Source organism: Stereum hirsutum (genome assembly GCF_000264905.1).
Source record: "Stereum hirsutum FP-91666 SS1 unplaced genomic scaffold STEHIscaffold_5, whole genome shotgun sequence".
NCBI classification, from domain to species: domain Eukaryota; kingdom Fungi; phylum Basidiomycota; class Agaricomycetes; order Russulales; family Stereaceae; genus Stereum; species Stereum hirsutum.
The window spans coordinates 287,316-314,607 of record NW_006763135.1 but is presented as its reverse complement, the minus strand read 5'-3'; the positions used below and the strand labels follow the sequence as shown (position 1 = coordinate 314,607).

Here is a 27,292-nt window from a genome sequence, read left to right as displayed (position 1 = left end):
CGAATTCAAAACCCTTTCGAGCACAATCAGCCGTGACTCTTACACGTTGATTGCAAGCGAGTTTTGAACCATACCGAGGAAGAACACGATCTCGCCGACCGGGAGCGAGAGTGCAGCGAACTAGGAGGAGAAGGGCCAGAGGCGTCATAGTCATACCGTTTTCTTCTCAACTCGAAACCGAATTGAACGAAATGGTCTGTAGTTGAAGCCAGGTGCTTGCTAGCTGAAAAGCTTTTGTGACGGCCGGACAGAATAGTTGGGGACAAGCCGAGATCGGTAAGGAGGCCTATGCGTTATGGGATGTTCTGGGGTAAACACGGAAAAAAACATGGTCGTGAGATTCAACAGCAATGTCCAGCCTAAACTGCCAGCCAAGCCAGATGTAAAGGGATCGTCGAGGCGCAGAAGAAGAACGTGGATATCTCGTGACGTCGTCCAAGCCGCTAGCTGAGTCGAAAACATTCAAGGCGACGAGCTCTAGATGACCCAGCGATGTTGATGGTCGAGCTTCAAGAGAGTCGAGCGGCATTAGGATTGAATTTTTGCCAAGGGATGCATACTGATACAAATTTTGGATAGAAATAGTTGGGCGGTTCCAAGGATTGCGCAAGATGGCATCTTCCATGCCATCAACGACGTTGTCGGGCGTATAAAAGGCCAGTCCAGAAAGCTCACCATGTACCGTACACCATCCTTCTCTTCCACCATATGCATCCATCCCCTCCGTGGCCTATAACCCTAGTTAACACCTTCCTACCAGAAGAAACGACTTGGTGAGTCGCGGGGGTCTCAGATTTTCGCGTTAGACCATTGCGTGTCTTGTTGAAAGCTTGTTTCGCAACGGTATGTAGGAAAGAAGGTCAAGCTGTCGCTATTTGTATGCTGCTTCCGTGTAGGTATCATAGGCCAAAAATATCTGACTTGAGAATGTACATGGTCGAGGATATAGCAAAACATATCCTTCCGAGACTATTGAGGACTCTTGACACGTCGCGCTCGGCCCGCCTGTTCCCCGGCCGACCGCTGCCCTTGTTCAAACGCCCTCGCTCACTGTAATGGGCATCCATGGACCTCCTTTCGCTCATATCTGCTCAGCGCTCTGCACGCACTCCCAACTGTACATGTCGTCCATCTTCGTCCCCACCGGCAAAGCTTCGGCCAGTATCCACCGCTACCATTTGGAATTAGTCAGCCCTCGAGGGGATTGATAAGATGGACCCAATTTCAGTTCTCACTTCTCTCGTGCTCTTATCAACGCCTCTCCGCCTACTCTTTCCCAATCCCAGCGGCAACCACACTCGGCGCTTGATTGGAATTCGCACTCAGCTCAATTCCGGTCGTATCAGCTTGCTGGACGACTTCCTTTTCTCTTTGTTTCCATTCATCTCCACTCGTTCTCAGTACTCCCCCAAACTAGACTCTAGGACCAGAACGTCCATACAATCTACTAGTCCATTATGTCTCTCGAGAAACAACAGTACTTGCAGCACGAAGAGCAGACGATGAACAAGGCCATCGACCTCTCACATCACCTCTCTGATCTTGCCAACGCGAGACAGATCAGTCCGTTGAAGGGACTGCAGAAGTTCATCAAGCCAGATGCTATCCAATTCGCTGGAGGTGAGCTTCCGTTATGCCTCGTTTCATGCCTTTCTATACGCATCGGATTAAGACGATGCTTGCGCTGTCTACGTGTGAGTCATGCTAGAGCTCGACGTGTTGGGTGGTGACGAGGCTCGGAAGGTAATGTGGCACGCGTCCCTGTGAAGGTGCGCGCTAATTCGAGACCAGACGACGTTTCCGCCCCTTGCGGGTGCTGTTCTACTTCAGCGCATACCACCACAACCCGCCAGAGGAATATCCGTGCACTCCGAGTTCTATTTCATGACTCACAGACTCATGCATCTCGCGATAGTATACGATAAGCTCCCGGCGGATGTTCCGTGCGTAGTGCGTACATAGCACCTGCGGCGTCGGTGGCGTGTCGTTGGCGTGTTTCGAATCCTGACCTACCTGTTTGTGCGGTTGGTTCGATTGCCTCTATCGGATTTGTCGATATGCCTATCTTTGAGTTGCTGAGGAGGCGTGCTGGCGCTGGTATTCGGAATTCGAAGGCAGTATTGCTCGATAGCTCTCAGGAGAGAAGATACGTATTGGAGGGAGGTGTCCCAATGACCGGCGGACAATTATGTCGCCCAATGGTGAACAATGATGATGAGTGTAACGACGTTGCACGAGCTTGCAGTGAATTATGGCGAGTTGAGAACGCGTGTGGCGTGCGATGACGCCCTTTGCGTGGCCCAATGTTCAGTTGTTACAAAGGCCGGTCGATGGCACCCGATGACCGAACCACAACCTTCGCATATTCGCCGTGTCATGTCCACCCATTCTGCGTAATGACTGACCGACCCTTTCTCGTTATACAGGTCTCCCCAACACCGCCTACTTCCCGTTCTCCACACTCTCCTCCGAGTCCCTCGTCTCCGACTCCTTCCCTCTTGACGCCTCTTCCTATTCGTCCTCATCCGACGCTTCTTCCCTTCTCGCTCCCTCCACCAACTGGTTCTGGCGCCTCTTTGGCTCCGCCGAAACTACTGAGAAGATAACGATCCCGAAAGCACCCTCACCTTCCGACCACGGCCTTAACCTCTCCGTCGCCCTTCAATATGGCCCGGCGACCGGCCTCGTACCCCTCCAACAATTCGTCCAGAACTTCTCCGCATCCGTCTACAAGCCTGCCTACTCCGACTTCACCACCCTCGTGCACACGGGCAACACCGACGGCTGGGGCCGCGTCGTCGCCACCCTTTTGAACCCGAATAGGGGCGAGTGGAAGGATGGGGACAAGATTTTGGCGGAGGAGTGGACTTATCCGAGTGCGCTTGCGAGTGCGAAGCCGTTTGGGATAGGAGTCGTGCCGGTTGGGATGGATAGTGAGGGGATGAGTGTGGAGAGTTTGAAGGCGATTTTGGACGGATGGGATATGGAGAAGGATGGGAAGAAGCCGAGGGTGATGTATACGGTTCCGGTTGGGCAGAATCCTAGTGGTGCTGTGAGTGCTCTTTCTTTCTGGATGTTTGCATCCTATGCGATGGAATGTGGTTGTGGATAAAAAGGGCAGTGTAGCTGACTGGTGGCTTTTCCCATAGACTATGGGCCTCCAGAGGAAGAAGGAGATCTATGATGTCTGCTGCGAGCACGGTAAGTCCATATCCTACCCCTTTCTCTTATCCTACACGTTCCGTATATTCAACGTCTTCGTTCACGATGTCCCCTTTTACTCACCGGGTCGTTCCTCTCGCAAAACATAGATATCATCATCTGCGAGGATGACCCCTACTTTTTCCTCCAGCTCGGAGAGTACGTCCCCAAATCGCTCCGAAAGCATCAGGCTGGACACTCCGATGCGGACCAGGATGATGCTCATTTCTTGGCGGCATTGAGTCCTAGTTACTTGAGGTCAGTATTTTCTCCTATTCTTACGTGCTATATCAATTTTTCGTCCATCGCTCACCTGTGTCATTGTCTTCTCTACCTCTCAGGGTCGACACCCAAGGCCGCGTCATTCGTCTCGACACCTTCTCCAAGACGATCGCACCCGGCTCCCGTCTCGGTTGGTTCACTTGTAACCCAATGTTTGCGGAGAGACTCGAGAGACAGGGCGAGACAAGCACGCAATCGCCGTGCGGCGTGGGTCAGAGCTTGATCACGAAGTTGTTGTTGAACTGGAAGTACGAAGGGTTCATTCGGTGGTTGAGAGGTTCGTTCTTCCTTTCCTCTCAGTCTCCGACGTATTACACCTGGGTGATCGTCCGCTGACTCTTGCTTTCATTGCTGTTGCGTGGTGCGAACACCTATAGGATTGAAGATGCAATACACACTCCGCCGGGACCTCTTCCTCGACATTCTCAGCGAAGAATTCGACCTCTCTACATCCATCGGGACGTCGTCCATGGGCGCCTGGTCGGGATGCACCGTCTACACCGCATACGCTAAACCCAAGACTTCCATGTTCGGAAGCGTCATGATGAGCGAGAAGGTGCAGAGGACGAGGCTGTTGAGCTTCGTGGCGCCGAGCAGCGGGATGTTCGTCTGGGTATGTGCTATCTACTTCCCTCTCTTCCGTATGATTTATTGACTCTCTGCACGTCCTTCTGATATAGGTCAAGCTTCACTTTGACGCCATCCCCAAACCTGCCCCCGGCGATCTGGAGACCACAGAGATTAAGCTGTGGACGAAACTCGCACAGGCGGGTGTCCTCGCTGCGCCAGGCTGGTTCTTCGCGGCAGACACGGCAGATATGCCGAAGGACCCGAATGAGGAGGGACATATGAGGATGAGCTTCTCCAATGCGGGCGTGAGTCATCTTCCATTTTTCGACCTCTTCGTGGACAATTCTGTGTGGGTGAATTTAACGGAAGAAATGCTGATACGGGTTTGTTTGTAGCCTGAGGAGATGAAGAAGGGCCTGAAGATCTTCGCGGAGACGATGAAGGCGTTCCACGGGCTCTAGATTGGGGCTTGATGCCCTCCGAACAATAACACCCTCCTTTTCCAAGTCGAAGTCTCCTCGCCGTCTGCCAGCCCGTCTGAACCTCTTGGACAGACGCAGATACTTGATCCGTCCCTTAGCCTCACCGATTCGGTTGTTAACGTACGTGGTAGATCGGAGGGCGGACCTGGGTTATAACTACCTCTTTTTCGCCTGGATCACTTATTTAACGAAGTTTACATCGTGGCACTGCTACACAGACTACACCCCACACCCCACACCCCACACCCTACACACCTACATCTCTACACTTCTACTCCTCTGCGCCTTTCTCTCTTTTACCACGATTACAATGAACCTGACGTTTTACGGATTAACACATGCTATATAGCTTCATCTACTTTTTGTTTTCTTTTTGGTTTGTTTTCAGTCGATTCTTCCCGATGCGGACAGGCAGAGGTTTCCAGTCCGTGGTTGTGGTGGCGATAAAGTACCGCCGGTCGCAGCGGGATGGGGCGGGGAGGACATCGCGGTCGATGGGAATATGTATATTACAGTGGTTTCATGCTAGATCTAAGTTTCGCTTTTGGATGGTGACCGTCGCTCAGAAATAATGGCCCTTTCGCTTCCTAGAACGGACTGAGTCTGTGGGCCACATCGGTGCCACACGTATCACCCGATATGGGCAAACCGAGAAGAAACGATTATGACCTGCGTAAGTATACGGCTAAGTACTTCGAACGACGAACAACGGAGCGTATGCATGCAATATATATACAAAAAAAAAAGTGAACAGCAGGTGAACAATGCAAGGACGCGAAACTAAGCGTGGTAGTACAAGTAAGTGTACGAACGATGCGATGCCGATGAAAGGTCAAAGGGTTCATGCAAAAAAATGAGGGGGGAAACGAATACACCATGCGGGATGAAAGATGAGATGAAGCAGTTAGAATGGAATGGAAACATGCCGGAAGCAGTGTACAATGGACCCAAAGGAGAAAGAACGGAGAGAACGGAGCCGTGACGAAGAAGAGAAGAATGATGTTATGAAAGAAACTCATCGTCCTGAACGAACCACCGACAATGATTCAACAGCCTGGCGCCGAGCCTCCACCCGTCCAGTGCCACCACCTGGACGTGTCGAGGCAGAGTGTGAACCCGAATAGAGTCACCGTGACAATCTGCGAGCGCTCATTGCCCCTCAACGTACATCGGCATACCCATCTCTGCCGCCCAGAGCAACATATCGTCTTTCAACAACGACAAAATAACCACACAATCCCTAAATGTCTTCTCTGATAACGCACCATCTTCCTCGCACGCTTTGCCTGCCCCATCTCCAGGCACTGGGGGGGCCCCTACCCGATTCGCCAACATGCCCGCAACTGCCTCGTCGAATGCGAACTTCGCCAGATGACATGCCCGCTCCGGATCCGACTTGACATCCCTGAAATATACCGCAAAATTCAGCGCGAGGCCGAGACGTGTTGGATGCCATGCTTCGAGGGTGTGGAGCGCGTGTTTGTAGGAGGCCGTGTATGATGTGAGGGAGAGGGACGCATAGTGTTCTCGGAGGACGTTGTTGCGTTTTGCGAATTCAGAGAGGTAGCGATAATAGTCGCCTTGCCTAAGAAGCGAATGACATACGAGAGCATTGAGTGAGTATATGAGCGGACAAAGACGGGCATGGAGGTGACGGGACGCACATCTTGAAATAGAACACCCTCTCCTCGCCCTTCCCGGCCGCCGGAACCAGCTTCTCCAGGACATTTTCCAGTAAGTCTTTGCACTTCGCCGCTAGCTCCTTCTCGATTTTATTCTTCTGCCTCTGCAGCAAGGCCAGATGATGCTTCGATACGCCCTCACTTTTCTCCACAGTCTCGATCAGACGTAGGCTGTTGCGGAGGGAGCCGGTGAGGTTCTTGTACGCTATAGACAAGAGGTTACGTTCTTCGATGGAGAGAATGGGGCTCGTGTTCGAGGTGGCCATGAGGGTTGAGTATGTGATGATGCGTTTGAGGAACATGACGACGTCTATCGCAGTAAAGAGGTCAGAAGTGTCAATACTATGGGAAAGTTGGCTGTAGAGTCGGAAGCGTATTGAATATGCGGTATGCCGACCTTCCCAACGCTCCGTCTCCTCTGCCAGCTTAGCGAGGAAAAGGTTCTCATCGCGTGAAGGCCTTTTCGTAGTCTTGTTAGGAGCAATCTGGAGTTACGCCCATGGAGGCAGCAGTATCAGCATCGATATCGACCACCGCGGAGAATTGACAAGCAAATAACGTACTGGGGCCGGTTTTGAACGCATGGTGCGGCTGAGAGGAAAGCTGAGATGACCACGAACGACGAACAGGGACCCGAGGTGTCGTGAAGCGAAAGTACACAAGCAACACGACCAGACGCACACTCAAGCTGCAAGTAGGCGACGAAGAGGTCGACAGATAGAACGAGACCAGCAGAACGCCCCAGGCGCCTTTTGAATGTCGTAAAGCATGGCGTGTGGAGATGGTGGTCATTGGGCGAGCATTAGCCTCGAGGAACGTTTTGCCCTTTGCCCAAGCGTACGCCCTATACCCTTGGGTCTTGTGTATGCTGTTGATTGAAAAGGGTTAATCGACTCGTTCATGCCCAGGGTATTGCAAAGCTTGCACATCCCATCGACAAGTAGGGTACGAATATATGAATGACCACCGTACGCAGAGAGGCCCCAAGATCCCTGAAAATCGAGTATCTGCTCACCGCCGGGATACAAGGTTTCATACTTTGAAATTGCTTTGAAATTGCTCAAGGGAAAATGGACAGAGATCGCAAAAACGTGGGTACCCGTCCAGCCCTACTTATCCATTCGGGAATAGTTTCGAAAAGCATGAGCCAGCAGTGGTCGCAGATTTTGACTGTAGGCTGTGCATGTAACCGAGTCGTCGCCGTCGTTGAGCCTCGTTGGGCATCGTTGCCGTTGTCACTTTAAAGAGGTCGCGCCGTCGGACCGGAATAACTGTATCTCGGAATCTCGGAAGCAAACGACGTCGTTTAAATTGTTTCCGTGTGGCGGTGGCGCCGTGGTTGAACTTTCTCAGAACCTACTCTTCCATTATCCTCCTGGCGCCAAATGTGATAGCAAATCGTAGAGAAGCTCATATTCAAGGTTATATCAGAAGTAGCATCGACAACGGTAAATTTTCACTGCAACACATCCTCTACCAGCGTCAAAAGTATCTTTGAAGCGTACATGAAACAGACAACGAACAAGGCGCAAGGGACCACGAGGGTATCAAAAATGAAGGTCCTGTTGTGAGTAGACGCACATGGACCACTCCATAGAGCAACAACATACGCGTCCGAGCGCAGTCCTACATGTGTTCTTCACTTTTCCGAGCAGGGTTATAATCTCCGATAGGGTGCGATTGGGCGAGTAGCAGAGTGGCGAGCAGGAACACTTCGTGAAGGCCGGGGACATCGAGCGCGTCTTCATAGACCTCGAGCTCCGAGATATCGTTCGGGTCACGCCAGATAGCAATGACATGTCCGGGCTTGTCGAGAGGCATGAACTGATGCATGTGAAACGAATGGAGAGAAGGTTCAGAAAAGATTGAGGGTGACAAGCTGATGGACAGAGATGGACGCACGTAGACTGTCGAGTCCCGGTCGGTCGTGTAGTATTGCTTTCCCGCGTGGGTTATTGTCCGAGACCTGTGGTATTGTTTAGCGCCACAAAACGGTAGCGATGGAAGGACAGGGGAAGGCCAGCGCAGCAAGAGCAAGAGAAAATGCCAAAACACGCACTGTTTGTCTTTGTTGTAAGGAAACCAGTCCATACACTTGAACTTAGAGCCCCTATATACCATGATCGGGTGCGCATAATCCCAATGGATTACCGCGATAGGTCTCCCATCCGACGACTGAAAAGTCGTCTTCTGTCCTCTCGACGTAACGTCGAATGGCGACTTGCCGTACGAGTCGTATATCCGGGAGTTGTAGATGGCAGCATTGCTCGTAGAGAACCTGAATGTGATCGAGCGTCGCTCTAGAGAGTGCGAAGATGAGATGGACTGCGACGGGTGAAGTTGGGAGTATGCCTGTGGCGCGGACGTAGTAACGGCATGCGAGTATGCACTGGCGGCTTGGTGGCCAGGAAAGTGAGGTGGCGATGGAGGGTGCGAGGGATAGGTCGTGAATGGTGGGTATATATCCTGGTACTGAGAATGAGAAGAGCTTGGAGGATACGGATTTTGCGTCTGGTGCTGCGGGTAGAGAGGAGGGGGCGGCATGTGATGGTGCTGAGAAGTGGTGTGTTGCGTAGACGGGACGACGGGCGGGTATTGGGTCGACCACTGGCCATCGCCCTGTTCTCCGTAGCCTGACATGGTGACAAGGATGACGGGGTGTGATTGACAGGTCGAACGCACAGAAGCAGCCGCTTTAAATGTGTTGGTGAACGACAACTCGGAGGTGGTCCCAGACTACCACCCTGTTTTGTGTTGTGGTTGCCTGCAGAAAGATTATCAGTGGATCAGCGTCCGAGAACGTGCCAGAGCGAAGGAGCAAACGATGAGATCAGTAAAGGCAATTCGCGCATTTACGTTTCCATTGCGTTGAAAGAACAATCGCGAAGCGCGGCGTTGAGAAAGCCGGACGGTAAGGGCCCGTCACTGTATGCTTGCTAACCGGAACTGCCTTATTTGAGGCCACTCATCTCGTATGAGTTCGTCTGCCGTTGGGAAATAACGACGTCCTGCAAGCGGCTTGAACCTCATGTCGGCGCGTGCTCCGCGGCGTCAAGCGAGGCGCCAGGATACATCCCGCGCAGAATGATGATACAGGGATAGCCGGCGTTGTTGTTGTGCCTGAACAGCTTTGAATGAGGGTCGAAGACCTTTTGTGAGTCGCCGGAAATTGACCGGCTGTGCCACATTAAATTGCGCTTTGACCCACCTAGACTCGCTATTTTGTGTTTGATAGGAGTGTATTTTGAATAAAAGGTTGTACAAGGGATTGAAGGTACTCGTCGATGATTGCCGCGTCATAAGCATTCTCTGGCATCCCTCCTATTTCCGTGTATGAGGGTAGATCGATGATGTATGCCGTGTAGCGAACTCCGGTTCTCGCCATTCGTCACGCAGGACCTTCTCCTGATGAGCAGAATGGAGCAAGGCAAACACCTAGAGCTTCTCACTGGAGGCAAAGTTCGATATGTCTGAAGAATATATTTTGAAGGTACACGGAAAGAACTTGCAAAATATTTTACATCCATGCACTGCCGAAATGAGGACTATTTTGGCGATAAAGTCATTGATAAATCCAAACAAAGGTATACAGCGGAATTAAAGATATGGCAATCAGCACTACGCAGAATTTATTTTGGACGATAACCTCAAAATATCCAGCCGATAAGCTCGGCATCCACTGGGGAATATATTTCCCCGCCAAAGTTGGCGGGGAAATATATTCCGCTATAGATTCCGTGCCTTTAGGGAGAGTATTTTGGGATTACGAGCTGCAGTAAGTTCTGCGTGACTCTGATCACGATATTCATATTTTTCCTGTTCAATCCTTGTTTGAATTTATCAGGAACTCTATTCTGAAAATCATCGGGCTCTATTCGTGAGGCCCATGCAGATTACTTTACGAGTAAATTCTACCTATGTTCAAAATATATCCGTGAGACTTATCGAACTTTGCCTCCAGTGTCTGGAAACCGCGTGACTACCCAGTGTTAAGGTTCAGAAGGCACCTGTGTCTCGCAATACGAAGCTAAATGGTCCAGGTGCTTTCTCTACAGCCTCCAAGGCTCGGGTGGCTCAATAGGAACAAGGAGCAACGGAGATAAAGGACAGATCGTCAGCGGATTCACGGAAGCGGACCTGGAGCACGAGGCACGGGGAAGACGACGGAAGCGAACTGCCAGGGTCTTCAGTGGCCACATGTACTCACATGGAGGTTGGCCTACGACTGCAAGAGCGGCTTCATGCCGTTCTGGCTCCTCTTGACCATATCCGCGTGATGAGTCCCAGATGCCGACGATGTTCGAGTGCTGCATCGTATCACGTAGACATGATGGTGAGGAGAGAGGTGAGAACGCGCGGCTGTAAGCGCAACCGAATGAACAGCGTTCTACTCATGTGTGAATTGGATAGGAACACGAGTCCAGACCCGTGGAATCCCAATGAACAATCGAAAATCTTGTACACACATATGTACACATACGAGCAGTGCTCCTAGCCCGCGACAGCACTGAGAAGAACATCGCGGAAGAGAGTCGACCCCCAGTGGATCGAGTTGTCATCCCCTAATGACTTCTTACTGCATATCATCACTGTGGCGAGCAAGAGGTCCTCAAGAAGCCCTGGAACGTGAAAAACGTCTGGGAAGACCTCGAGTCCGGCATCATCACCAAAGGCGCGCAAGACAGCTACAGGGTAGTCAGGCCGATCAACGGCGATCCACTATGTAGCAAGCGACATCGATGGTCAGTAGAGGCAACAAGTACAGACGGACGGAACGCGTACGGCCACAGTTTTCTTCTCAGGGACAGTTGCAACGTATTCCTTGCCTTGATGCGCAAACGCTCTACCCCTAAACACAGAAGCGTGTCAGCAAACCGTCGAAGAGTGCAGTTCGCAATGCTTTGAAAGACGTACTGGATCCCCCTCGCCTTGTCGTGGATGACACGAAGCCATTCCCTACACTTGACCTTCTCTCCCTTATACATCATAACCGGACTGCTATGATCCCACTCTATACGCGCAATCGGGTTTCCATCTGACGCCTTAAACGAGGTAACCTTCTTCTCCGTGGTGATTGTGAAGGGGGTACGGCCAAAGGGATCGTCAACTTGACAGTTCAGAATGGTCTCGTTGTGCGTAAAGAGGAAGACGACTGGACCACGCTTCGTAGGGGCAGCAGGCGTAGGAGACTGAAAAGCTGGGTGCGTCTGAGGGGGGTCAGGGTATTGGCCTTGGGCCTGCGGCGGCTGCGCTGCATATTGTGAAGTGTTCGCGTAGGAGGATGGATGTTGCAGGTAAGGGTCCTGTCTGTAGACATTCTGCTGAGGCGCGATATCCTGTGCATAAGGGTAACCTTGCGGTGGAGGCGCTGCCTGAACGTAAGGGGGGCCTTGCTGGTATTGAGCATAGGGCTGAGATGAGTGTTCGTAGCCCGACATAATGTCATGAAAGTGATCGTCCGAGCGAGAGGAGGGTGTGGGGTACGTCGTCTGGAATCCAGGCCAATTCGCCAGTCCCTTTAAACACGATTCAATCAGTAAGATCAGTCCAGCCAGTGCGAAGAGGCTACACACCGATTTAGACCCTCACTACCACGGCTCGGGAGTGACGGGGTTTCAGCTACATCATGATCATCACCATTCGGTCTGATGAGTGGGCAGCAAAGATGGTGTAAGACTTGCGCTCAAATTAGAGTCTGTATACCTGGACTTGAAGTGGGCAGCGGGCAACTGATCGGTGGTTCCGATGTTTCATCAACATCAATCATGAAAACGTTCAAAGTAAGAAACAGAGCGCTGTCCATACGCATACCAATCATCTTTGACAGTGTTATATCCCGCTAGGTATGGATTGAGGAGATTCGCGCAGGCTGGCATGAGAAATCACGCAGTAGCCAACACGCATAATCGATGCGAGCGAAGAGACAAATCAAAGGATTTAATTGTACACACACCATGAACATACACTTTTTATCAGACGACTTCGACGCGTTGTCCACCAAGACCGAAGATACGCTCCGCGGGATCTAGAGTGCTAATAACACGCAGCGTATCGCCAACACGGAGAACGCCACCTAGCACAGGAAAACAATCAGAATCGCGACAACTCTTGATCAGGAAAAAGTGAAACTGACCTGGTGAAATAGGAACTGCCGAGACCGCAAAGCATGGCTTGATGGAGAACCCCTAGAGGAGGACCTATAGTCAGAGAACGAACAGATTACGGTAGACAGTTCGATGTGGCGGCGCGTACCGGATCAACCCGCCTGTACGTCGACAACACACCGTAGGGAACGACCTTGTCGGCTTCACCGGTTTCAGGGCACACGCCGGTCAGTAAGCATCGAGGCATACGACCTGGAACATAGAATTGCTCTTCGGTTGTTGTACGCTCGCCTGTGGGTGACGTAGCTTGCCGACAAAAGGCTACATGCTCCCAGCTATCTTCCTCCCAGGGCGCTAGATCTGGGCCGTCGACAACGATGTTAGGGCGAAACCGTTCGATTGCGAACCCATCGACTCGAGACGAGGGCCACTTCGTCCGGTTAACGCTTTTGCTTGCATTGATCGAAGATTTGACCGCGTTCAAACTCCTATAGCAAATCCGACGGGAAATATGGATGTGCGTAGACGAAGAAGAAAGTTCTGCACGTACTGCATAGTAGCAATGGTATATGGATACACGTCCTGTAACTTCGATACAACATCCAAGCGCTCCTTCCCTATGATCTCGTCCGAGCCAATCCGGATCCGTCCTCCCTCATCCTCGCTGGCAAGCCTCACAAGCCGTACAGGTTTCCCAAGGAAATCGCTGAAGGCCTTGTCCGCTTTTAGAGAGACGGCGTGCGCGTCGATGTGGGAGCCCCAAATAATCACTTCCGTGAGCAGCGGCAGCGCTTGCAGATCTGATACAGATGGCTCCAGTGGTATCGTGATAATGGTCGGAGGAGTCGTAGGGCTGGAGGAAGGCGGTGGCACTGTGATGTGTAGTTCTGGACCTTTGATCTCTGTGTTGACAAGTACAAGCTGAGGGAGTTCCCTGGCAGTACAGAAGCGAAGATTTTCGTCCACAATAAGCCACCTAGGATCATCGTGAGCGAATGCGGTGATGAAATAAGTTGAGACAAAGCTTTACTGTCTGTCATACTTGAAACCATCTGGGCGAAGGAAGTTAGAGTTGATACATAGGACTAAGTAGCAAAGAGGACTTACTATCCATGATTTCAGCCTCCTCAACCGAGATACCACGACAGCTCTTCACGGGATGGATCAAGAGCTTCGTCACAACAATAGGGTGACTCTGTGAGATCGCAGAAGCCATAGTGTTGTAGAGCGAAGAAATCATTATCAAGGATAGCGGTCGATGGAGGTAGTGGTGTTCTGGAGAATGCCCGCTCTCCTTGTATCTGTTATATGATATCGTAACCGTCGGTCGTTGTCGAGTGAAGTCTAAGACGGTTTCTGATCGATGATAAGCTAACAGACATGCAGCCCGTAAGTATAACTGCCGAGCACTCGTTGTGCTGCTTCGTTTCGCAAACGAGTCCCAAACAGATTGTTGACGTTATTGTAAATAGGACAGGTAAGAGAAACAGCGGTGGTGGCACATTCAAGTTCTAGTCATGCCAGCAAGAATGACAGACTCGGAATACGGTGTATGACCCCGGAGAAGTAGAACTGGGCGTGTAAGTACAGTGGGGCAGAACCGGCGTGGAGATGATGTGAAACGCGTACCTTTGTGCTCGACGTTGCGCCTCGTTGCGCACATTGACCGGCGTCGTTCGGTCATCTTGTGTAAATTTCGCACGGAGCATACCGGGTGGCACCAAGTTGTGCCACATTTCGTAGCAAGTTGTACTGTTGTAAGTAGTAGCATCGTGATTGCATCATAGCTTCTTCACACTATTATCAGACTCAAGAAATCCGACCTCAAGCTTTCTCTGGTAGTTAAGCCAATAGCTATCATCTGAATCATGACAGACCTTATCATTTCCAAACATAACTAACAGAAACTACCTGGCCACCAGACCCCGCGATCCGGACGTATGTACGGATACAGCATACACAAACAAGTACATCCCTGATTCACTCGAGAAAGTTGGTTCTAGTTCGGTACTTCGAACAACTGGCATCGTCGATAATGCTCTGTAACGGATCGCTCGACCTCTCTTCGAAGAGCAGATTGAACGATCATCCCACCACAAACGTAGCAGAAATGTCTACAGTCACTCATTAGACATGAACGGAAATGTGAAAAATTGCACGTACGTATTACATCCCGGAGATAAACACTGGGGTAGCGGCGGTCACGGTGAATTTAAGAACACACACACAGCAGTTATAGTTGACGAGAAACGCTCACCGTCATATGGTTACATCCTGATGCTTTCTGTATAGGCGTCTGGCAGCCTAAAGAAGCGCGTAAGGAGAGGACATGATGGAACAATATCGTTAGGAAGCATCACCTGGGCAGTGCTTCCATCCACGCTCGCGCATGAGATGCTCAAGTTCCGAGGAACCATCGCACGAGTGGGGAGGACCGGCCATATCGATTTGCTGTTGGCAGTTTTTGCACCAAGCATGAAGACATCCTGGTAGGGGGCATGTGAGTATACGACTCTCTTGATATTCTTCTCGGTCGACAAAAACCGAATTCTTGCATCTGTGAATGCGAACAACTCGTGAACGGTGTGACAAGACGGTGAGCACTATGACATACTCACAGACGACAATGAAGTATAATCGAGAAGTTCGACATTTGCATTTCTTCGAACACGGCATACTCTTCGTCTGACACTCCTATATCACGAATAATATTCTCTGACACGACTACATACCGGATAGTTCAGCTAGAGGCAATGATTCGACAGAAGCAAACACACGTACCACCGACGGCGTCACTTCGGTTCGTTTCGGCCGTGCACACAGGGCATAGAATAGGATAACGGTGCTCTTGTAGTTTCGAGCGAATGTAGCCTCGTAGACAGTCGCGGCAAAGACAATGTTTGCAACTGTCGACACGAGCAACATAGTCTTCTTCAAGATCGTCCATACAGACGCCACAGGCGAAAGTAGCTGGGACCATGCTTGACAGCCTCACACGCTCAGCAGACAGTAGACTATCCTCATCGTTGAGCGTTGCCTGCATAATTTGAGCCATGACGGAGTCATCAGATATATCAACGTCCCTGGCTTTGCCTTTCCCGGTGGACGGCAGGATCGGTCCCGGATGCTAATATCGGACTATTAGAAGCGACTCGACAATAGAATAGTGGGCTATGCTCACAAAGGCTGGATATTCGCGAGGAGCACGTCTTTCACGCAGCTGCAGCTTTATTTCACGGTTCTTAGTCTCCAGATCATCAATATCTCGCTCCAGTCGCTCGGTGTCGTTGGTGAGTGACGTATTCCGGAACCTGAGGTCGACCAACTCGGCTTTGAGTGATAGCAGCTCCAAGCTGGACTCAATCACAGTCTGGATGAGAGCTGAATTGTCTTCGGAGAAAGGGGCTGCTCCCTTTTGTACGAATATATGACCTGAATACTGTGACAGCAGTTGAGCTTGCCATTGTAGCGATGGGTCTTGCAGAAGTCGTCGGTCGACAGCGAGGAGCTGTGTCAGGTGAGATGCGGCTGCATGAGCTGATTTGCAAAGTACGATCCCGGAGCCATCAGGGTGTTGGGGACGAGGATGGGAGTCGAATATGATGTACTCTGTGCGTTCCCTGGACAGGGTGATACATGTGCAGGCGAGGATCTCCGGTGGTCGAGTGATAATGCAAACTGCAAGTGAGCCGCGAGCACCGAGTGATTGCAGTTCACTATACTCAACAAATGTAAGGGAAAAAATGGGTGTAAATGGAAGACCACTTACGAGAATATATCGGAAAAGGCTGCATGATCAGGGCTGCCATACTTCGTAGAGACCATGGAAAGCGACTTGGTGAAGAGAGGTGTACGGAACACATCTTCAACCTCGAGGTGCTTCGTACTAGTCCAGTTGGCACATATAGACACAGCCTCCTATTCTATCGTTTAAGGACTGTACACAATCGAGCCGCTTACCCCGAGAAACAATTGTGGCGTAACGCACCTCCACGAAAGCCGAAGTAAGAATGTGGCATAGCAGCATTTCGCCGCGTTGGCCCGCCTGAAAGCATTGAGTAACGAGGCGACACCAGTTCATGCATATAAGTCCACAAGCAGATGATCCTTTACTACTATATTGACTTGTACCCGGGTGAGAAACGACCCGAGTTTCATGAGAGCCACCGGTGCGCAATTGTGTTCGGTCGTCCAAGCCTGGATTTAACGGCCGTTGCCACACATTGTGTTTATGCATAATTTTTGATGATCGAGTGTACTTGATGAGAGTCGAAGGAGTGGGTGTTCAAGGCTTGTTGAAAGACAATGGCGATGTGGGGTACAGGGGTTGGTATTGGTGTGGCGTGGCTCTCAGTCGCGATCTTCCGGCGGAGTGTGAAACACAATTCCAGTGGCGGCGGGCATGCGTTTATATGCTCACCCACTGGGCTAGGGGCTGTCTTCATACTCATACCCGTCTGCAACCATGGACGATGACAATAGCTCTGTTGATTCATTCTTTGATGCTACTAGTGGATTTGTGACTCCTTTTGGTGGGTCGTATTTTCAAAGATCCATCTTCCCGTTTGTGCTAATAACCAACGTTGTCATTTCCCTTTGTCCTCCAAAACGCCACCTATCAACGTACACAATTCTTTCTTCACATTGGTAGATGACAACGATAAGATTGATGACCTCGGTGAGACCACCCCGTTGAGACCTTGTTTTATGTCTTTCGAAAACCGCTTCTTATCGTTCTTTTACTGGACTTCGTCTTCGTCAAAAACCTCCGTACGCCACTTCTTCGACGGAATATAAGGTCTCAATTCACTTGTAAGAGGAAGCTTCATAATAAAATCCTCAACACCTCATGTTTCTATCAGAACTCCAAGAGATCACGGGAAGATTTCGCCGACGATGCTGCTTCACAACCCATCAAGCGTGCGACCCTTGCTGATGCGCGTGAGAAGTCCCAGAGTGGAGACAAAATGGATGTCGATGTACGTTAAATATCCCTTGGAGTGATATACCACTCATAAGGATAAATTCTTGCTTTTTTTTCTCGTGTCTGCGTAGCCATCGTCTCAAGGACCAAGCACCGCTCGCCGCTCGAAGCTCGGGGCTGTTCAGCCTTCTGACCTCTTGCGATCGATCCAGGGAATGTACAGAATCCTTGATCTCATCACCGAACAAGGTAGCGGGGGCACAGGTAACTTGAACACGAAACGTATAGGTTTAGAACGCACTAATCACATCTCGTTTCGCAGTCGAAAAGGTCGTCATCGCGCAAGACTCGCTGGCGGAGTTCATCAACACTCTTTCGCCAGGTGCCTATACTTCCCTTACGAAGGTCAATTTCAAGAACCTAGACGATGTCGCGGTCAAGCCGATGGGGGTATACGGAAGCAAGGATGAACTTGTTGCCTTTTTCCTGTCTCTCAACGTGATCAATGCCACTACGTCCGTATCAACTCTTTTGGGGGGGCAAGTGAGCAACACTCATGACCTTCTGCAGTGCTGAGCTGCTTCGGAGCCCTCAGGATGATTCAAACGGGCCGAAACTTCGCTCTGGCATATATGCACTCCGCTCGCTCTGCTCCGGGAGCTCTGATGAAGAACTATACATCGTGTATTGGCCTGAAGACACCACTTGGGATGACAGCACAGTCTCATCTGTAAGACGAAACCGAATCACATTCATGCGGTCAGTCGATGTATTATTTGCTGTGGTAAATCACCTAATGTACTATTGTTCAGATACTTGACGAAGATAGCGGACCAAATTCTTTGCATGGTCTCGCCGGAGCACGCCCGATCCCTAGTATGGACCGACGACCAAGTCCAAGATGACGTAGATATGGAAGATGATGACGATGATGACCGTTTGTTCACCTTCGAAGTCGCAAAGACTAACGAGCAGGACGAAAACGTTGAGGCGCGACAAGGTTTCGAAGTACGTCTCTCGGACATTATACCACCGCATGTCTTAACTTTCCTCGTAGATCAATTTGAAACGATTTGTTCCCACCATTCAACCCTCATGCCCAGCTACCGAACGTCATAATCTCAAGCCTCAGCTCATTGATGGCGAAACGAGCCCAGCCTTCATAACGTGCCAATACATCGCGCCAACAGTTCGAGGCAAGGAAATAAGGAGCGAGTCGTTTACCAAGACTCTTTTTAAACAGACTCTGTGAGTGACATGATTTTCTTTCTCATCTTGCTACCGTGGTCATGGTTTATATGTTTATCGTGGATCTTTACATCAAATGACAGGGAGAATCCGGACTTCGCTTTCCACTTGTCCGTTGACCTCGGCGAGGAAGCCCTCACCCTCATCGTCGAGGCAGGGTTTCAGAAGCGATACCCAACCCCGTGCAAAGCATGGAATGCTCGTAAGGCAGAGATAGAACGCGCCACTTCCCATACAAGAGAGACCAACAAAAGAGAGCTCAATGAGAGGTTGGCACGCGATCACGACGACCTCAAACTTACACTCTACCACGAAATTCTTTCTCGAGTAGCGTCTTCATTTCCGTACGTACATCCCCAAGCTATGACATTGCTTTATGACCTATAAGGCTTTCGCATATAGGTTCCTTGACCTTGGCCGACTTCGGCTTTCATCGGATAAGACTCTTCAGGAGGATGGTGATGGTTCGAAAGAGGCGACAAACTATGCGGGTATGTTTCAATTTTTTTAAGGCTCCCTTTCATCATCTTGAAGCACGCTTTCAGATCGATACTCTAGTCTGAGTAGTCTTTTCCCGAAGATCGAGGCTGCGGTGCGAAGGGAGATGGCCACTCGGAATCTAGATGGCAAAATTGATTCTCGTCATTTCACCGCGCACAAACGGCGGGCTATCGCCATAGAACGGTGCCTAGATGCCCGAGCCGATATTGCGGAAGACGAGAAGGAGAAACTGGTATCGGACATATTGGCTGACGAGGCCTTCTTCCACACGCCACAGAAACAAAAGACCACCGGCTTTGGGTGGGCCTTGAAGATCTTCTCTGCATCCACAGATAGGGACGAGGAGCAAGCGGTCATCGCGCGCGCATTTGATGAGGCTAATGCCATCTCCGACCCAGAGTTCTTAGCCGGCCTCGCAGACCGAGTCGCACGTATTCCTCTCCTGACGGACCTTGCTCACGAAATGCTGGACATAGTCTACGATAAATTATCTATAGCCATCAGGAAGGCGGTAGAGAAGCTCATGAGCCCAGTGGAAATGATACAGAAGGAGGATTGCGTTCTCCAGATTGATCGTGAAGCTGCCTCGCAGCGGGAAGTATCCCTGAAAGATTCTCGTCTTCAGTTTTTCGATGACATGGAGGCACAACCGAGGACAGAGAAGTTGTGAGTTTTTTAATTCACCGTCCTTGCCTGTTGGCTTATGTCGTGCTGGTTAGACAGTCTTTTTTCATCGAGAAGGTGGATATCGAACCCTCGAGATATGGTTCTGGCGGTCAGTTCAATATTTAACGGCTCTGCATATGGCAACTTTGGATTGATTATCTTCTCAGTGTCGTATAGAATTACAGGTCGACAAGAGTTCCATCTGAACGCAGTCTTCGAGTACAAGCTCCATCGTCTCAATCTCTCAGCCGATCATCTGCAAACTCTCCAGCTGAATCCTGCGTTTGTTCCGCGGCCTGAGGTCAATGAAAGACTCTCTTATTCCTTCCGGCTTGAGCTTCACTACCTAATTCTGTAAGTAACATATAATCAATCTATATCCTCGAAGCTGAACGACTCATCTCTACAGCCACGCGCAACTGCTAGAAAATGACAGGTTACTACTCCTCATCGATGATCGCCGGGGCCATATTCTTGTCTGTCTGGAATCACTGTCCGCGATGGATGGTGCACTTCAGCGGCAGAGGTGGAAATCATTCGACCGCGCGAAAATAGGAGAATCCTTCAAGTTTGCGTTCGATGAAAGCAAGCGTACATTTGCGTTATGCAGTACGACCAAGGTTTGTCAAGATATCGTGTGATCATAAGACGTGTCTGAGAGCTCACACATCGGATGGAAAAGCTCGATCTAAACATCTTTGTCTATGACGAGAAATTCAGTTCTCCCCAAGCGCTCGGTAGCACGATCAGTCTCAAGCCATGGTACTCAGAGGACGTCAGCCTGAGCCACATACGCTTCATATCTGGCACTCACGAAATTCTTCTCATCGACTCAGGAGGCCGCGCTAGGATATTCTCCTTGGTGACGCAGCAATGCAGGTGCGTAATGTCTTGACCATATGAGCTCACTCGAAATCTTAACGGCAAAATTGCTCGTAGACCTGCATCTTTGGATTTACCTCAGATCCCGCTCGCCGCCTACTCGACGCCAGACGGTAGCTGTCTCATTCTTCTCAACAAGCGCGATGACGGCGTGTCCTTCCGCGCTTATCATTGGCCTACTTTTGGAGCCTCCGAGGGCATACCACTAGACTTCCCAGATCTCACGGCACATTCGTTGGTCGTCACTTCACTCGGTAGTAGGAATGTCGTGCACATCGTTGCTTTGTCGGAGGATTATCAATGCTTTTCCATCGCTCTCGACATCACGAAGAAGGTCACGGAGTTCATGTTCAAGGAGAAGGCGTCTAGGAGCTCCAATACTGGAGATGCTACGGGAGCGAGCTTGCATAACTGTCTCATTGATTGCCACGTCGATGTATGGACTCGGTTCCCGGTCGTTGCCGCAGTTCAACGCCAAAACATCACGTCATCCAGGAGACCGAAACAATTGGCGTTCATCACGGACCGCGACTTCGGCAAGTATCAACCCCACTTCAGCGACCTCATCCAGTCTTTCGAGCAGCGAACACGGAAACCAACGGGAGACGAGCTGAAGAACACCCTGGTGACTGCTGTCAATCGACAGTCTCTTGTTTTATCCTCGTTCTTCGACCAAGCCTGGGAGGTCTCGCGTCTCAAAGCAGGCCAATGGATCGTCGACATTTTCTGTCTGATTCCTCTGCATATCGCAATCTGCCGTGAAAACCGTTTCATTCCGTTGAAGGACGGTGTTTCTTCGGCGGAGTTAGAGAGATCGCTTTTGGGCGCCGACGTCAGTACTATCGTCGATAGTGTTACTCTCGGATGGTATGTGTATGCTCCGATATCACCGCTCACCACGCTGACGTAGTTTCTAGGTATGAATCTATATTCCAGTCCTACATGGCGTCGAAGGTAGGTCACGAGAGTTTACGATCTACCTTCTAGCCGAAAGTTAGTTGACTCTTCGTGCTTTCTGTCCAGCCCGTTAGAGTGGTTTCATCCATGGGTAAATGAACTTGTATTCCATACTAAGCGTAGACGACGGCTCGCTGAACTCTTTCATCATAGGAGAACAATCGGTTGGGAAGAGTTTCGCCTTGAACCATCTGGTTGATACATCCTTCGCAGGGAGTGCTATGAGGACGACTGGTGAGCACCATGCAGTAGCCACAGTCGAAGCGACTGCTCATAAATGTCAATTCTATGTTTGCAGAGGGCGTATGGATGGCTTTGACGCCTACGGATGACGCGTTGATAGTTGCTCTTGATTTTGAAGGCACCTCCTTTCCCTTCTCGGTCCGCATCGTCACTTTGACTTACGCAATCTGACTCTAGGTGTTCACAGTATCGAGCGCTCTGCTCAGGAAGATACACTCCTTGTGCTTTTCAACACTGCCATATCGAACCTTGTCATCTTCCGTACCAACTTCGCCCTGAGCCGTGACATCACGGGATTGTTCCAGTCCTTTCAATCCTCTTCCTCCGTCCTCGATCCAGCCGCAAATCCATCCCTCTTCCAGAGTACTCTAGCTATTGTGATCAAGGACGTGGTTGATACAGACAAGGCAGAGATCAAGCGCGAGTACGTACATCCTAGTCTTCTCTGAGGTTATAGTGAGCATGAACCTGATCCACCGCTTGAAGGTTCTCTCTCAAGTTTCAGAAGATCGTTCAAGACGAACAAGAGGCAAATTTCATCACGCGTCTTCACGGCGGGAAGCTCGACATTATTCCATGGCCAGTCATAGAGTCGAAGCAGTTCTACCAGTTGTTCCAGAGCCTCAAGAAGCGACTCGATAAACAGACTGTGACACATCCGTCTGCGGGAGAGTTCTTGGTCATGATTAAGACACTGATGGCGAAGCTCAAGGTATGCCCTCATTTCCGTGTCATTACCCTCTACTACAAGAAAAGAATCGCTGACATCTTAAAGGCCAACGACTGGGGTGCTATGGATCGTGAGTCGCCTTTTTCAATAGACATGCCTGAATCCGGTTTTGAGCTTGTCTTTCTGCTTAGAAACGCTTTTGGCCCACCGAGCTCAAAGACTTCTGGCGTTGCTACCAATGGCACTGAGCTCAGGCTCAGTAGATAATGAACTCACGAGCGAACCATTGAAGGTGAGACACTTTCATCCGGTATTTCGCTGAGCGAAATGTGACCTTATTTGATCTAGAACTTCGATATGGATGCCGTCGTTGAAATGGATGATACCTCCGCTCGTTTCTTCCTTTCGAACGGTCATACAGAACCTGGGCTTCGAGAGTCGATGTTATCCGCGCTCATCGATAGCTGGACACTGAGAAATGACGACAGACATACAAAGTCTGACATTGACTGGACTGACGAACTCTCGGCTCACCTAGACGACCTCCTTGACGCGAGGGTGGCCCATGTCCAGGAGTGGATATCATCTAACCTCTCACGCTTCCAAAAGACTGAACATGCGAACATCGATACTCTGCGAAGGACGCTTGATAGCATGATTGTCGATATGAGGTTGGTCTCTCACTGCTTGATCTACCTATGTGCGCACTAATACGCTTTGGAAACAGGTCACACGTGCAGATATGTAAGGCCAAGTGTGCTGGCTGCCTTCTATCATGCTTAAAGGGTCGCGCTCATGAACGAGACGACCCCCACGACTGCGGGACATCCCATCGGTGTCGGTCAGCGTGTGACTTCGGTGAGGAACATGAAGGTGAAATCCCAACCTGTGGCTTCCCGTATGTTCTCTTTCTGGTTTCTCGGTGCACGGCATTGAAACTAACGACCTGTATCAGAGCTGGTCATTCTGGAAAGCACATTTGCATAGTCGAAGCCCACTTATGCGGCGAGCGGTGTGTGCTTTGGGGCAAGAAGGGTTGCCAGGGAGAGTGCACCAAGGTACGCTGAGATGTTTACGAATTCCATCGGTGTTGCTAACGTACACCAGACGGTCGGGCATGACGAAGACCACAAATGTTCTGCTCGCATTCATTCTTGTGGCCTGGTATGTCATCAATGAGTGCTTTCATTGCGCAATGCCCAGTCTATCTAACTGAATCTCCACATTAGCCGTGTGCTTTGCAAGATGTGAAGTTATCTGGTGGCGAGGTGTACACCTGTTCTGAGACCTGCATAGTCCCAAGGTCCGCCACTGGACTTTCTTAGCTTGGCAATCCGTTCGCTGAATTCTAGACTAGCGAGGATGATCATGACGTTCACATCTGCAACCAACCGTCTTGCCCATGCACTTGTCAGTTGTGCAAGAGGCGGTGCTCTAATCGGGATCACCTGCATGGGCTGGAAGATAAAGCTATTCATCTTTGCGGGTCAGTCCATCGGTTGTCTTCCGAAAGCTTTGTCAATGCTGAACGTAGAACAGAGAAAGCCATTCCTGCCACGCTCTTTGTACTGCTACTGGAATCTGTCAGATAGACACAGCGCCTCAGTCCATTGAGGCAACCTTCACCGGAAAGCATGAGACGTTTCAATACACGAAGGTATGTGTATCTCACGAGATCCCTAACCAAACGTCCTCAGTGACACACTTATGTACCGACTTTGAACAGTACTCTCAAGGTATGATACCACACATGATCGCGAGATGTAGGGGACTTATGTATCTTGCTCTTAACCAGATGCGAGGCGTCTACCTTGCGTCGTACCCATACCCCCCGGCGGTACGGATCACCCAGGAAGTCACAGCCATACCATCGACAAGAAGCAGTTCCATTTTTGCGAAGCGCGGTGTGTGTTTTCGGTACAATCTCCTCGTCTTCAGTACTGATGTCGTTCCCAGATGCGAGAATTGTGGTTACTACTGCACTCTCCCACAAGGTAAAGCACTCGGAATCCCTTCTTCATATCGGTAGTTGAGCATCACCAAATTCCTCAGGTCATCCACAGCAAGAACATGAGACGAGCCATGGTTCTATGTCCAAGACTCGATGGGCAATTGACGGTCCGGATGAGGCTACCATGGAGATCAACGGCAGGAAGTTCGCTTCGAACGATGATGGTGCTCCTATGCTGTGTAGTCTCGTTTGTAAAGGTAAAAGGACATTATTGATGTTGATGTTGTTTTTCTGACGATAATGTTGTGATTAGATCAGGGCAGACATACCCACATTGATTTCTGTCGAACCTTACCCGGTGTTCAATGCGAGGGGGCTGACATGCTTCATATTTCCTCACGCATTAAGCCTGAGCCTAATCGCCCCAAGGATCATATATCTCACGGCCTATACTGGAGTAGAACAGGTACGCACTGTGGTTCTTTTGGAGTGGAGCTCTAGACTGAAGGAGACATTCCATAGGGTTCCGTGGTAAGTTCTGTTCCCGTTCGTGGCAAGCATAGCCGAAAATTGACAGGAAAACGTAGATCCATATTCGAGAGAGGAGCAAGCCAGCTTTGCGAAGTGGTATGTCGGTCACATTCAGTTGCCTAACAAACACATCGGTTGACGAAATTTATCCAGCGATGCTATGTGCGCAGGCAAGCGAATTCACAACGTACATCTCTGTGCTGAGCACTGTACCAACGCAAGCGTCTTCAGGTCCAGAACATGCTGGGAATGGAACAGCCCCAGCTCAGCCATCCTATTGCACGCTGCCAATATTCCATCCACGTCAGCCCTTAGGTGGAGCGACGGGCCTGGGGTATGTCTCGAACGATGGCCACTCTTTCGCATGCAAGAACCCAGCTGTGCTACAACAAGCCTACCATATGTAGGTTTCCTCGCGTTAACGATTATTGTTTGACTGATGACCCACACCTTCATCTGTGAAGTATCTTCCTCATCGATCGGTCAGGATCCATGGGATACAGCGACAGGCGTCCTCTTGCAGATACTCCAGTCACTGCCCGGATCAACCGTAGCTGCCCAAATAGGCTAGGAGCAGTTTATTCGTCGTTGCATGGTTTCTGGTCTTCCCGCCACGCCGCTGTCAATGCTCCCGGTTCCCAGGCGACTGGAGGCCGCAGAGATGCATACAGCATCATCTTTTTTGACCACGAGATCCATGAAGGGGTGATGAACAATTTTACGAGTACTCCAGATCAACTTCTCGATAGTGTATTGGCAGTCCAGGATCGCGGTGGTACAGACTTCACGGCGGCATTGACGCATGGTAGAACGGTCATGCAGCGGCACTGGAGCACTGAAAGGTACGAACACTACCAGATCACATAATGATGTGTGATGTGTATTGACGGGATTGCTCTACCTCAGGACTCCTGTCATGATATTTCTCTCAGATGGAGAGTGTGGTATCTCGGATCAGACTGTGCAAGACCTCTGTCGTAACGCGATTACTCTCGGGTACAGTGGTTACATTTCCACCAAGATACTATTCTTAATCACTTCCGCACAGAAAACCACTGTCGCTTCATACCGTCTCGTTCGGTACAGGTAATGATGTCTTAAGAAGGATGGCAAGGATCGCGCTCGACGTCCAGAACGCTGCGCCTCCTGCGCCTGGTGCAATAGCCTCAGCGCCAATCCTTTCATCGTACTCTGAAGCACTCGATACGGTATAGCATGATATTTAATCGATGGATACTACATGTTCTCACTCGTTTTGAATCTCTAGGTTCAGCTGGCTCAGACTTTTCTCGGTCTGGCAGAGTCGTTGCGTAAGCCGAGAGGTTCGCTGATGCGCTGAGAATTGTCGCCGTTTCCCTCCGAGTCGGTCTCATGTATGACTATCTTCGAACTTTTGCACTCTTTCCTTCAGCACTTACGTTTTCTGTTTCTTTCCGTGATCTTGCTTCCTATCCCATCCGCTTCTATGACTCCCTTGAACTTTCTCACCTCGCCCATACTTCTGCCAGTTCCAATCGCATTTTCGAACGGTGTCTTGTGTACTGTACTTTTTCGACCAAGTGTTCGTGGGAGAATTATGTCAGCCGTGACCACCGCTGGGCCACGGTTCGTTCGGGCGGGCCACGCGTGACGAACAAGCGGAATTGTTCGCATTAGTTCCCAAAAATTGAATTTTGGGTGATTTTCAGCGCAGATTCGTCACGATTTTCTGTTCGTGAACCCGTGTGTATGCGTGACCCCGGGACCAAAACTGTTCGCCGACGCCCTCTGCGTGATGCGTGACGAACACTTTGTCGAAAAAGTACAGTATCATTCCAGGCTGCCCTAATCCTATTCGTGCTTTTCTTGTGTTGATGACGGCACTGCGACAAAACAAACGAGAAACATTGTCGTGACGTACCATCGTGTAAGGATATTTGACGACAGATAGATGCAAGATGGATCATGGACGTATCGATAGACGCAAAATAACTTCAGCGGCGATTGAGTGTCACCCGCAGTCTGCCGGCGGAGTATGAAATACCAATGCAGTGGCGTGCGCACTTCCAACCGATGCCTTTGTCCAAATTGGTGTGTACTAGTAGGCACCCTTCCTCCTCATACCATTTGTGTTGAGTTAGACTGATTGCTTCAAAAGGTCAGTTTATGAGCAATACCAGTTGAGGTCAGCCAGATAGTCGCGCGTGCTAACTTACTTTTGTCCCATGATGTCGATCCACTGAAAACTAGAGTCGTACCACTGGACGAGGATGTCTTCCCCTACCACTACCCCAGCCGACGCAGACGCTGCTCCGGTCCCGGAGGAGTCTCCTCGTACAGACCCTATAGAGTTTGGGTCACCTTTTGATGATGACGACGCCGATATCGTCCTCCGATCTTCAGATCTGGTCGACTTCTC

The 27,292-nt window shown here is 50.3% G+C and overlaps 6 protein-coding genes across 6 annotated transcripts; 2 read left to right on the top strand and 4 right to left on the bottom strand.

Moving 5' to 3' along the window:
* Window positions 1-1,095: 1,095 nt before the first annotated feature.
* Window positions 1,096-4,814, top strand: STEHIDRAFT_120086 (PLP-dependent transferase). Its single transcript, XM_007302504.1, has 8 exons — window positions 1,096-1,620; window positions 2,427-3,052; window positions 3,150-3,201; window positions 3,312-3,459; window positions 3,543-3,760; window positions 3,861-4,096; window positions 4,164-4,358; window positions 4,449-4,814. Exons 1-8 carry the CDS (start codon window positions 1,458-1,460, stop codon window positions 4,512-4,514), a joined length of 1,704 nt encoding a protein of 567 aa, XP_007302566.1. The 5' UTR covers window positions 1,096-1,457; the 3' UTR covers window positions 4,515-4,814.
* A 552-nt stretch (window positions 4,815-5,366) lies between these two features.
* Window positions 5,367-7,302, bottom strand: STEHIDRAFT_120084 (14-3-3 protein). Its single transcript, XM_007302503.1, has 4 exons — window positions 6,781-7,302; window positions 6,615-6,702; window positions 6,200-6,527; window positions 5,367-6,120 (listed from the first exon to the last, which is right to left on the bottom strand). The coding sequence occupies exons 1-4, from the start codon at window positions 6,799-6,801 to the stop codon at window positions 5,685-5,687; spliced, it is 873 nt and encodes a 290-aa protein (XP_007302565.1). The 5' UTR covers window positions 6,802-7,302; the 3' UTR covers window positions 5,367-5,684.
* A 541-nt stretch (window positions 7,303-7,843) lies between these two features.
* STEHIDRAFT_155175 (uncharacterized protein) lies at window positions 7,844-8,857 on the bottom strand (the record flags this gene model as incomplete). Its single annotated transcript, XM_007302502.1, has 3 exons — window positions 7,844-8,041; window positions 8,120-8,183; window positions 8,277-8,857. 3 exons carry the CDS (start codon window positions 8,855-8,857, stop codon window positions 7,844-7,846), a joined length of 843 nt encoding a protein of 280 aa, XP_007302564.1.
* Window positions 8,858-11,495: 2,638 nt separating this feature from the next.
* Window positions 11,496-13,889, bottom strand: STEHIDRAFT_120083 (uncharacterized protein). Its single transcript, XM_007302501.1, has 8 exons — window positions 13,429-13,889; window positions 13,352-13,373; window positions 12,872-13,297; window positions 12,470-12,809; window positions 12,351-12,402; window positions 12,171-12,290; window positions 11,791-11,893; window positions 11,496-11,733 (listed from the first exon to the last, which is right to left on the bottom strand). The coding sequence occupies exons 1-6, from the start codon at window positions 13,535-13,537 to the stop codon at window positions 12,190-12,192; spliced, it is 1,050 nt and encodes a 349-aa protein (XP_007302563.1). The 5' UTR covers window positions 13,538-13,889; the 3' UTR covers window positions 11,496-11,733; window positions 11,791-11,893; window positions 12,171-12,189.
* Window positions 13,890-14,320: 431 nt separating this feature from the next.
* On the bottom strand, window positions 14,321-15,612 carry STEHIDRAFT_94603 (uncharacterized protein; the record flags this gene model as incomplete). Its single annotated transcript, XM_007302500.1, has 7 exons — window positions 15,503-15,612; window positions 15,103-15,448; window positions 14,940-15,045; window positions 14,682-14,878; window positions 14,579-14,625; window positions 14,485-14,507; window positions 14,321-14,435 (listed from the first exon to the last, which is right to left on the bottom strand). Exons 2-7 carry the CDS (start codon window positions 15,374-15,376, stop codon window positions 14,321-14,323), a joined length of 762 nt encoding a protein of 253 aa, XP_007302562.1. The 5' UTR covers window positions 15,377-15,448; window positions 15,503-15,612.
* Window positions 15,613-16,781: 1,169 nt separating this feature from the next.
* Window positions 16,782-26,515, top strand: STEHIDRAFT_146017 (uncharacterized protein). The gene is made up of 45 exons (XM_007302499.1): window positions 16,782-16,853; window positions 16,973-16,999; window positions 17,120-17,133; window positions 17,184-17,300; window positions 17,377-17,509; window positions 17,568-17,760; window positions 17,816-18,004; window positions 18,058-18,253; window positions 18,303-18,493; window positions 18,577-18,837; window positions 18,896-18,984; window positions 19,039-19,660; window positions 19,714-19,769; window positions 19,828-20,014; window positions 20,070-20,280; window positions 20,343-20,539; window positions 20,600-21,409; window positions 21,460-21,496; window positions 21,566-21,590; window positions 21,653-21,733; window positions 21,798-21,860; window positions 21,920-22,166; window positions 22,229-22,454; window positions 22,518-22,542; window positions 22,604-22,704; window positions 22,761-23,083; window positions 23,140-23,310; window positions 23,368-23,470; window positions 23,520-23,576; window positions 23,642-23,715; window positions 23,770-23,898; window positions 23,952-24,069; window positions 24,139-24,148; window positions 24,208-24,316; window positions 24,369-24,406; window positions 24,465-24,620; window positions 24,677-24,829; window positions 24,886-24,894; window positions 24,951-24,990; window positions 25,048-25,064; window positions 25,126-25,297; window positions 25,359-25,736; window positions 25,801-25,890; window positions 25,943-26,102; window positions 26,162-26,515. Exons 1-45 carry the CDS (start codon window positions 16,787-16,789, stop codon window positions 26,231-26,233), a joined length of 6,744 nt encoding a protein of 2,247 aa, XP_007302561.1. The 5' UTR covers window positions 16,782-16,786; the 3' UTR covers window positions 26,234-26,515.
* The last annotated feature ends 777 nt before the right edge of the window (window positions 26,516-27,292 follow it).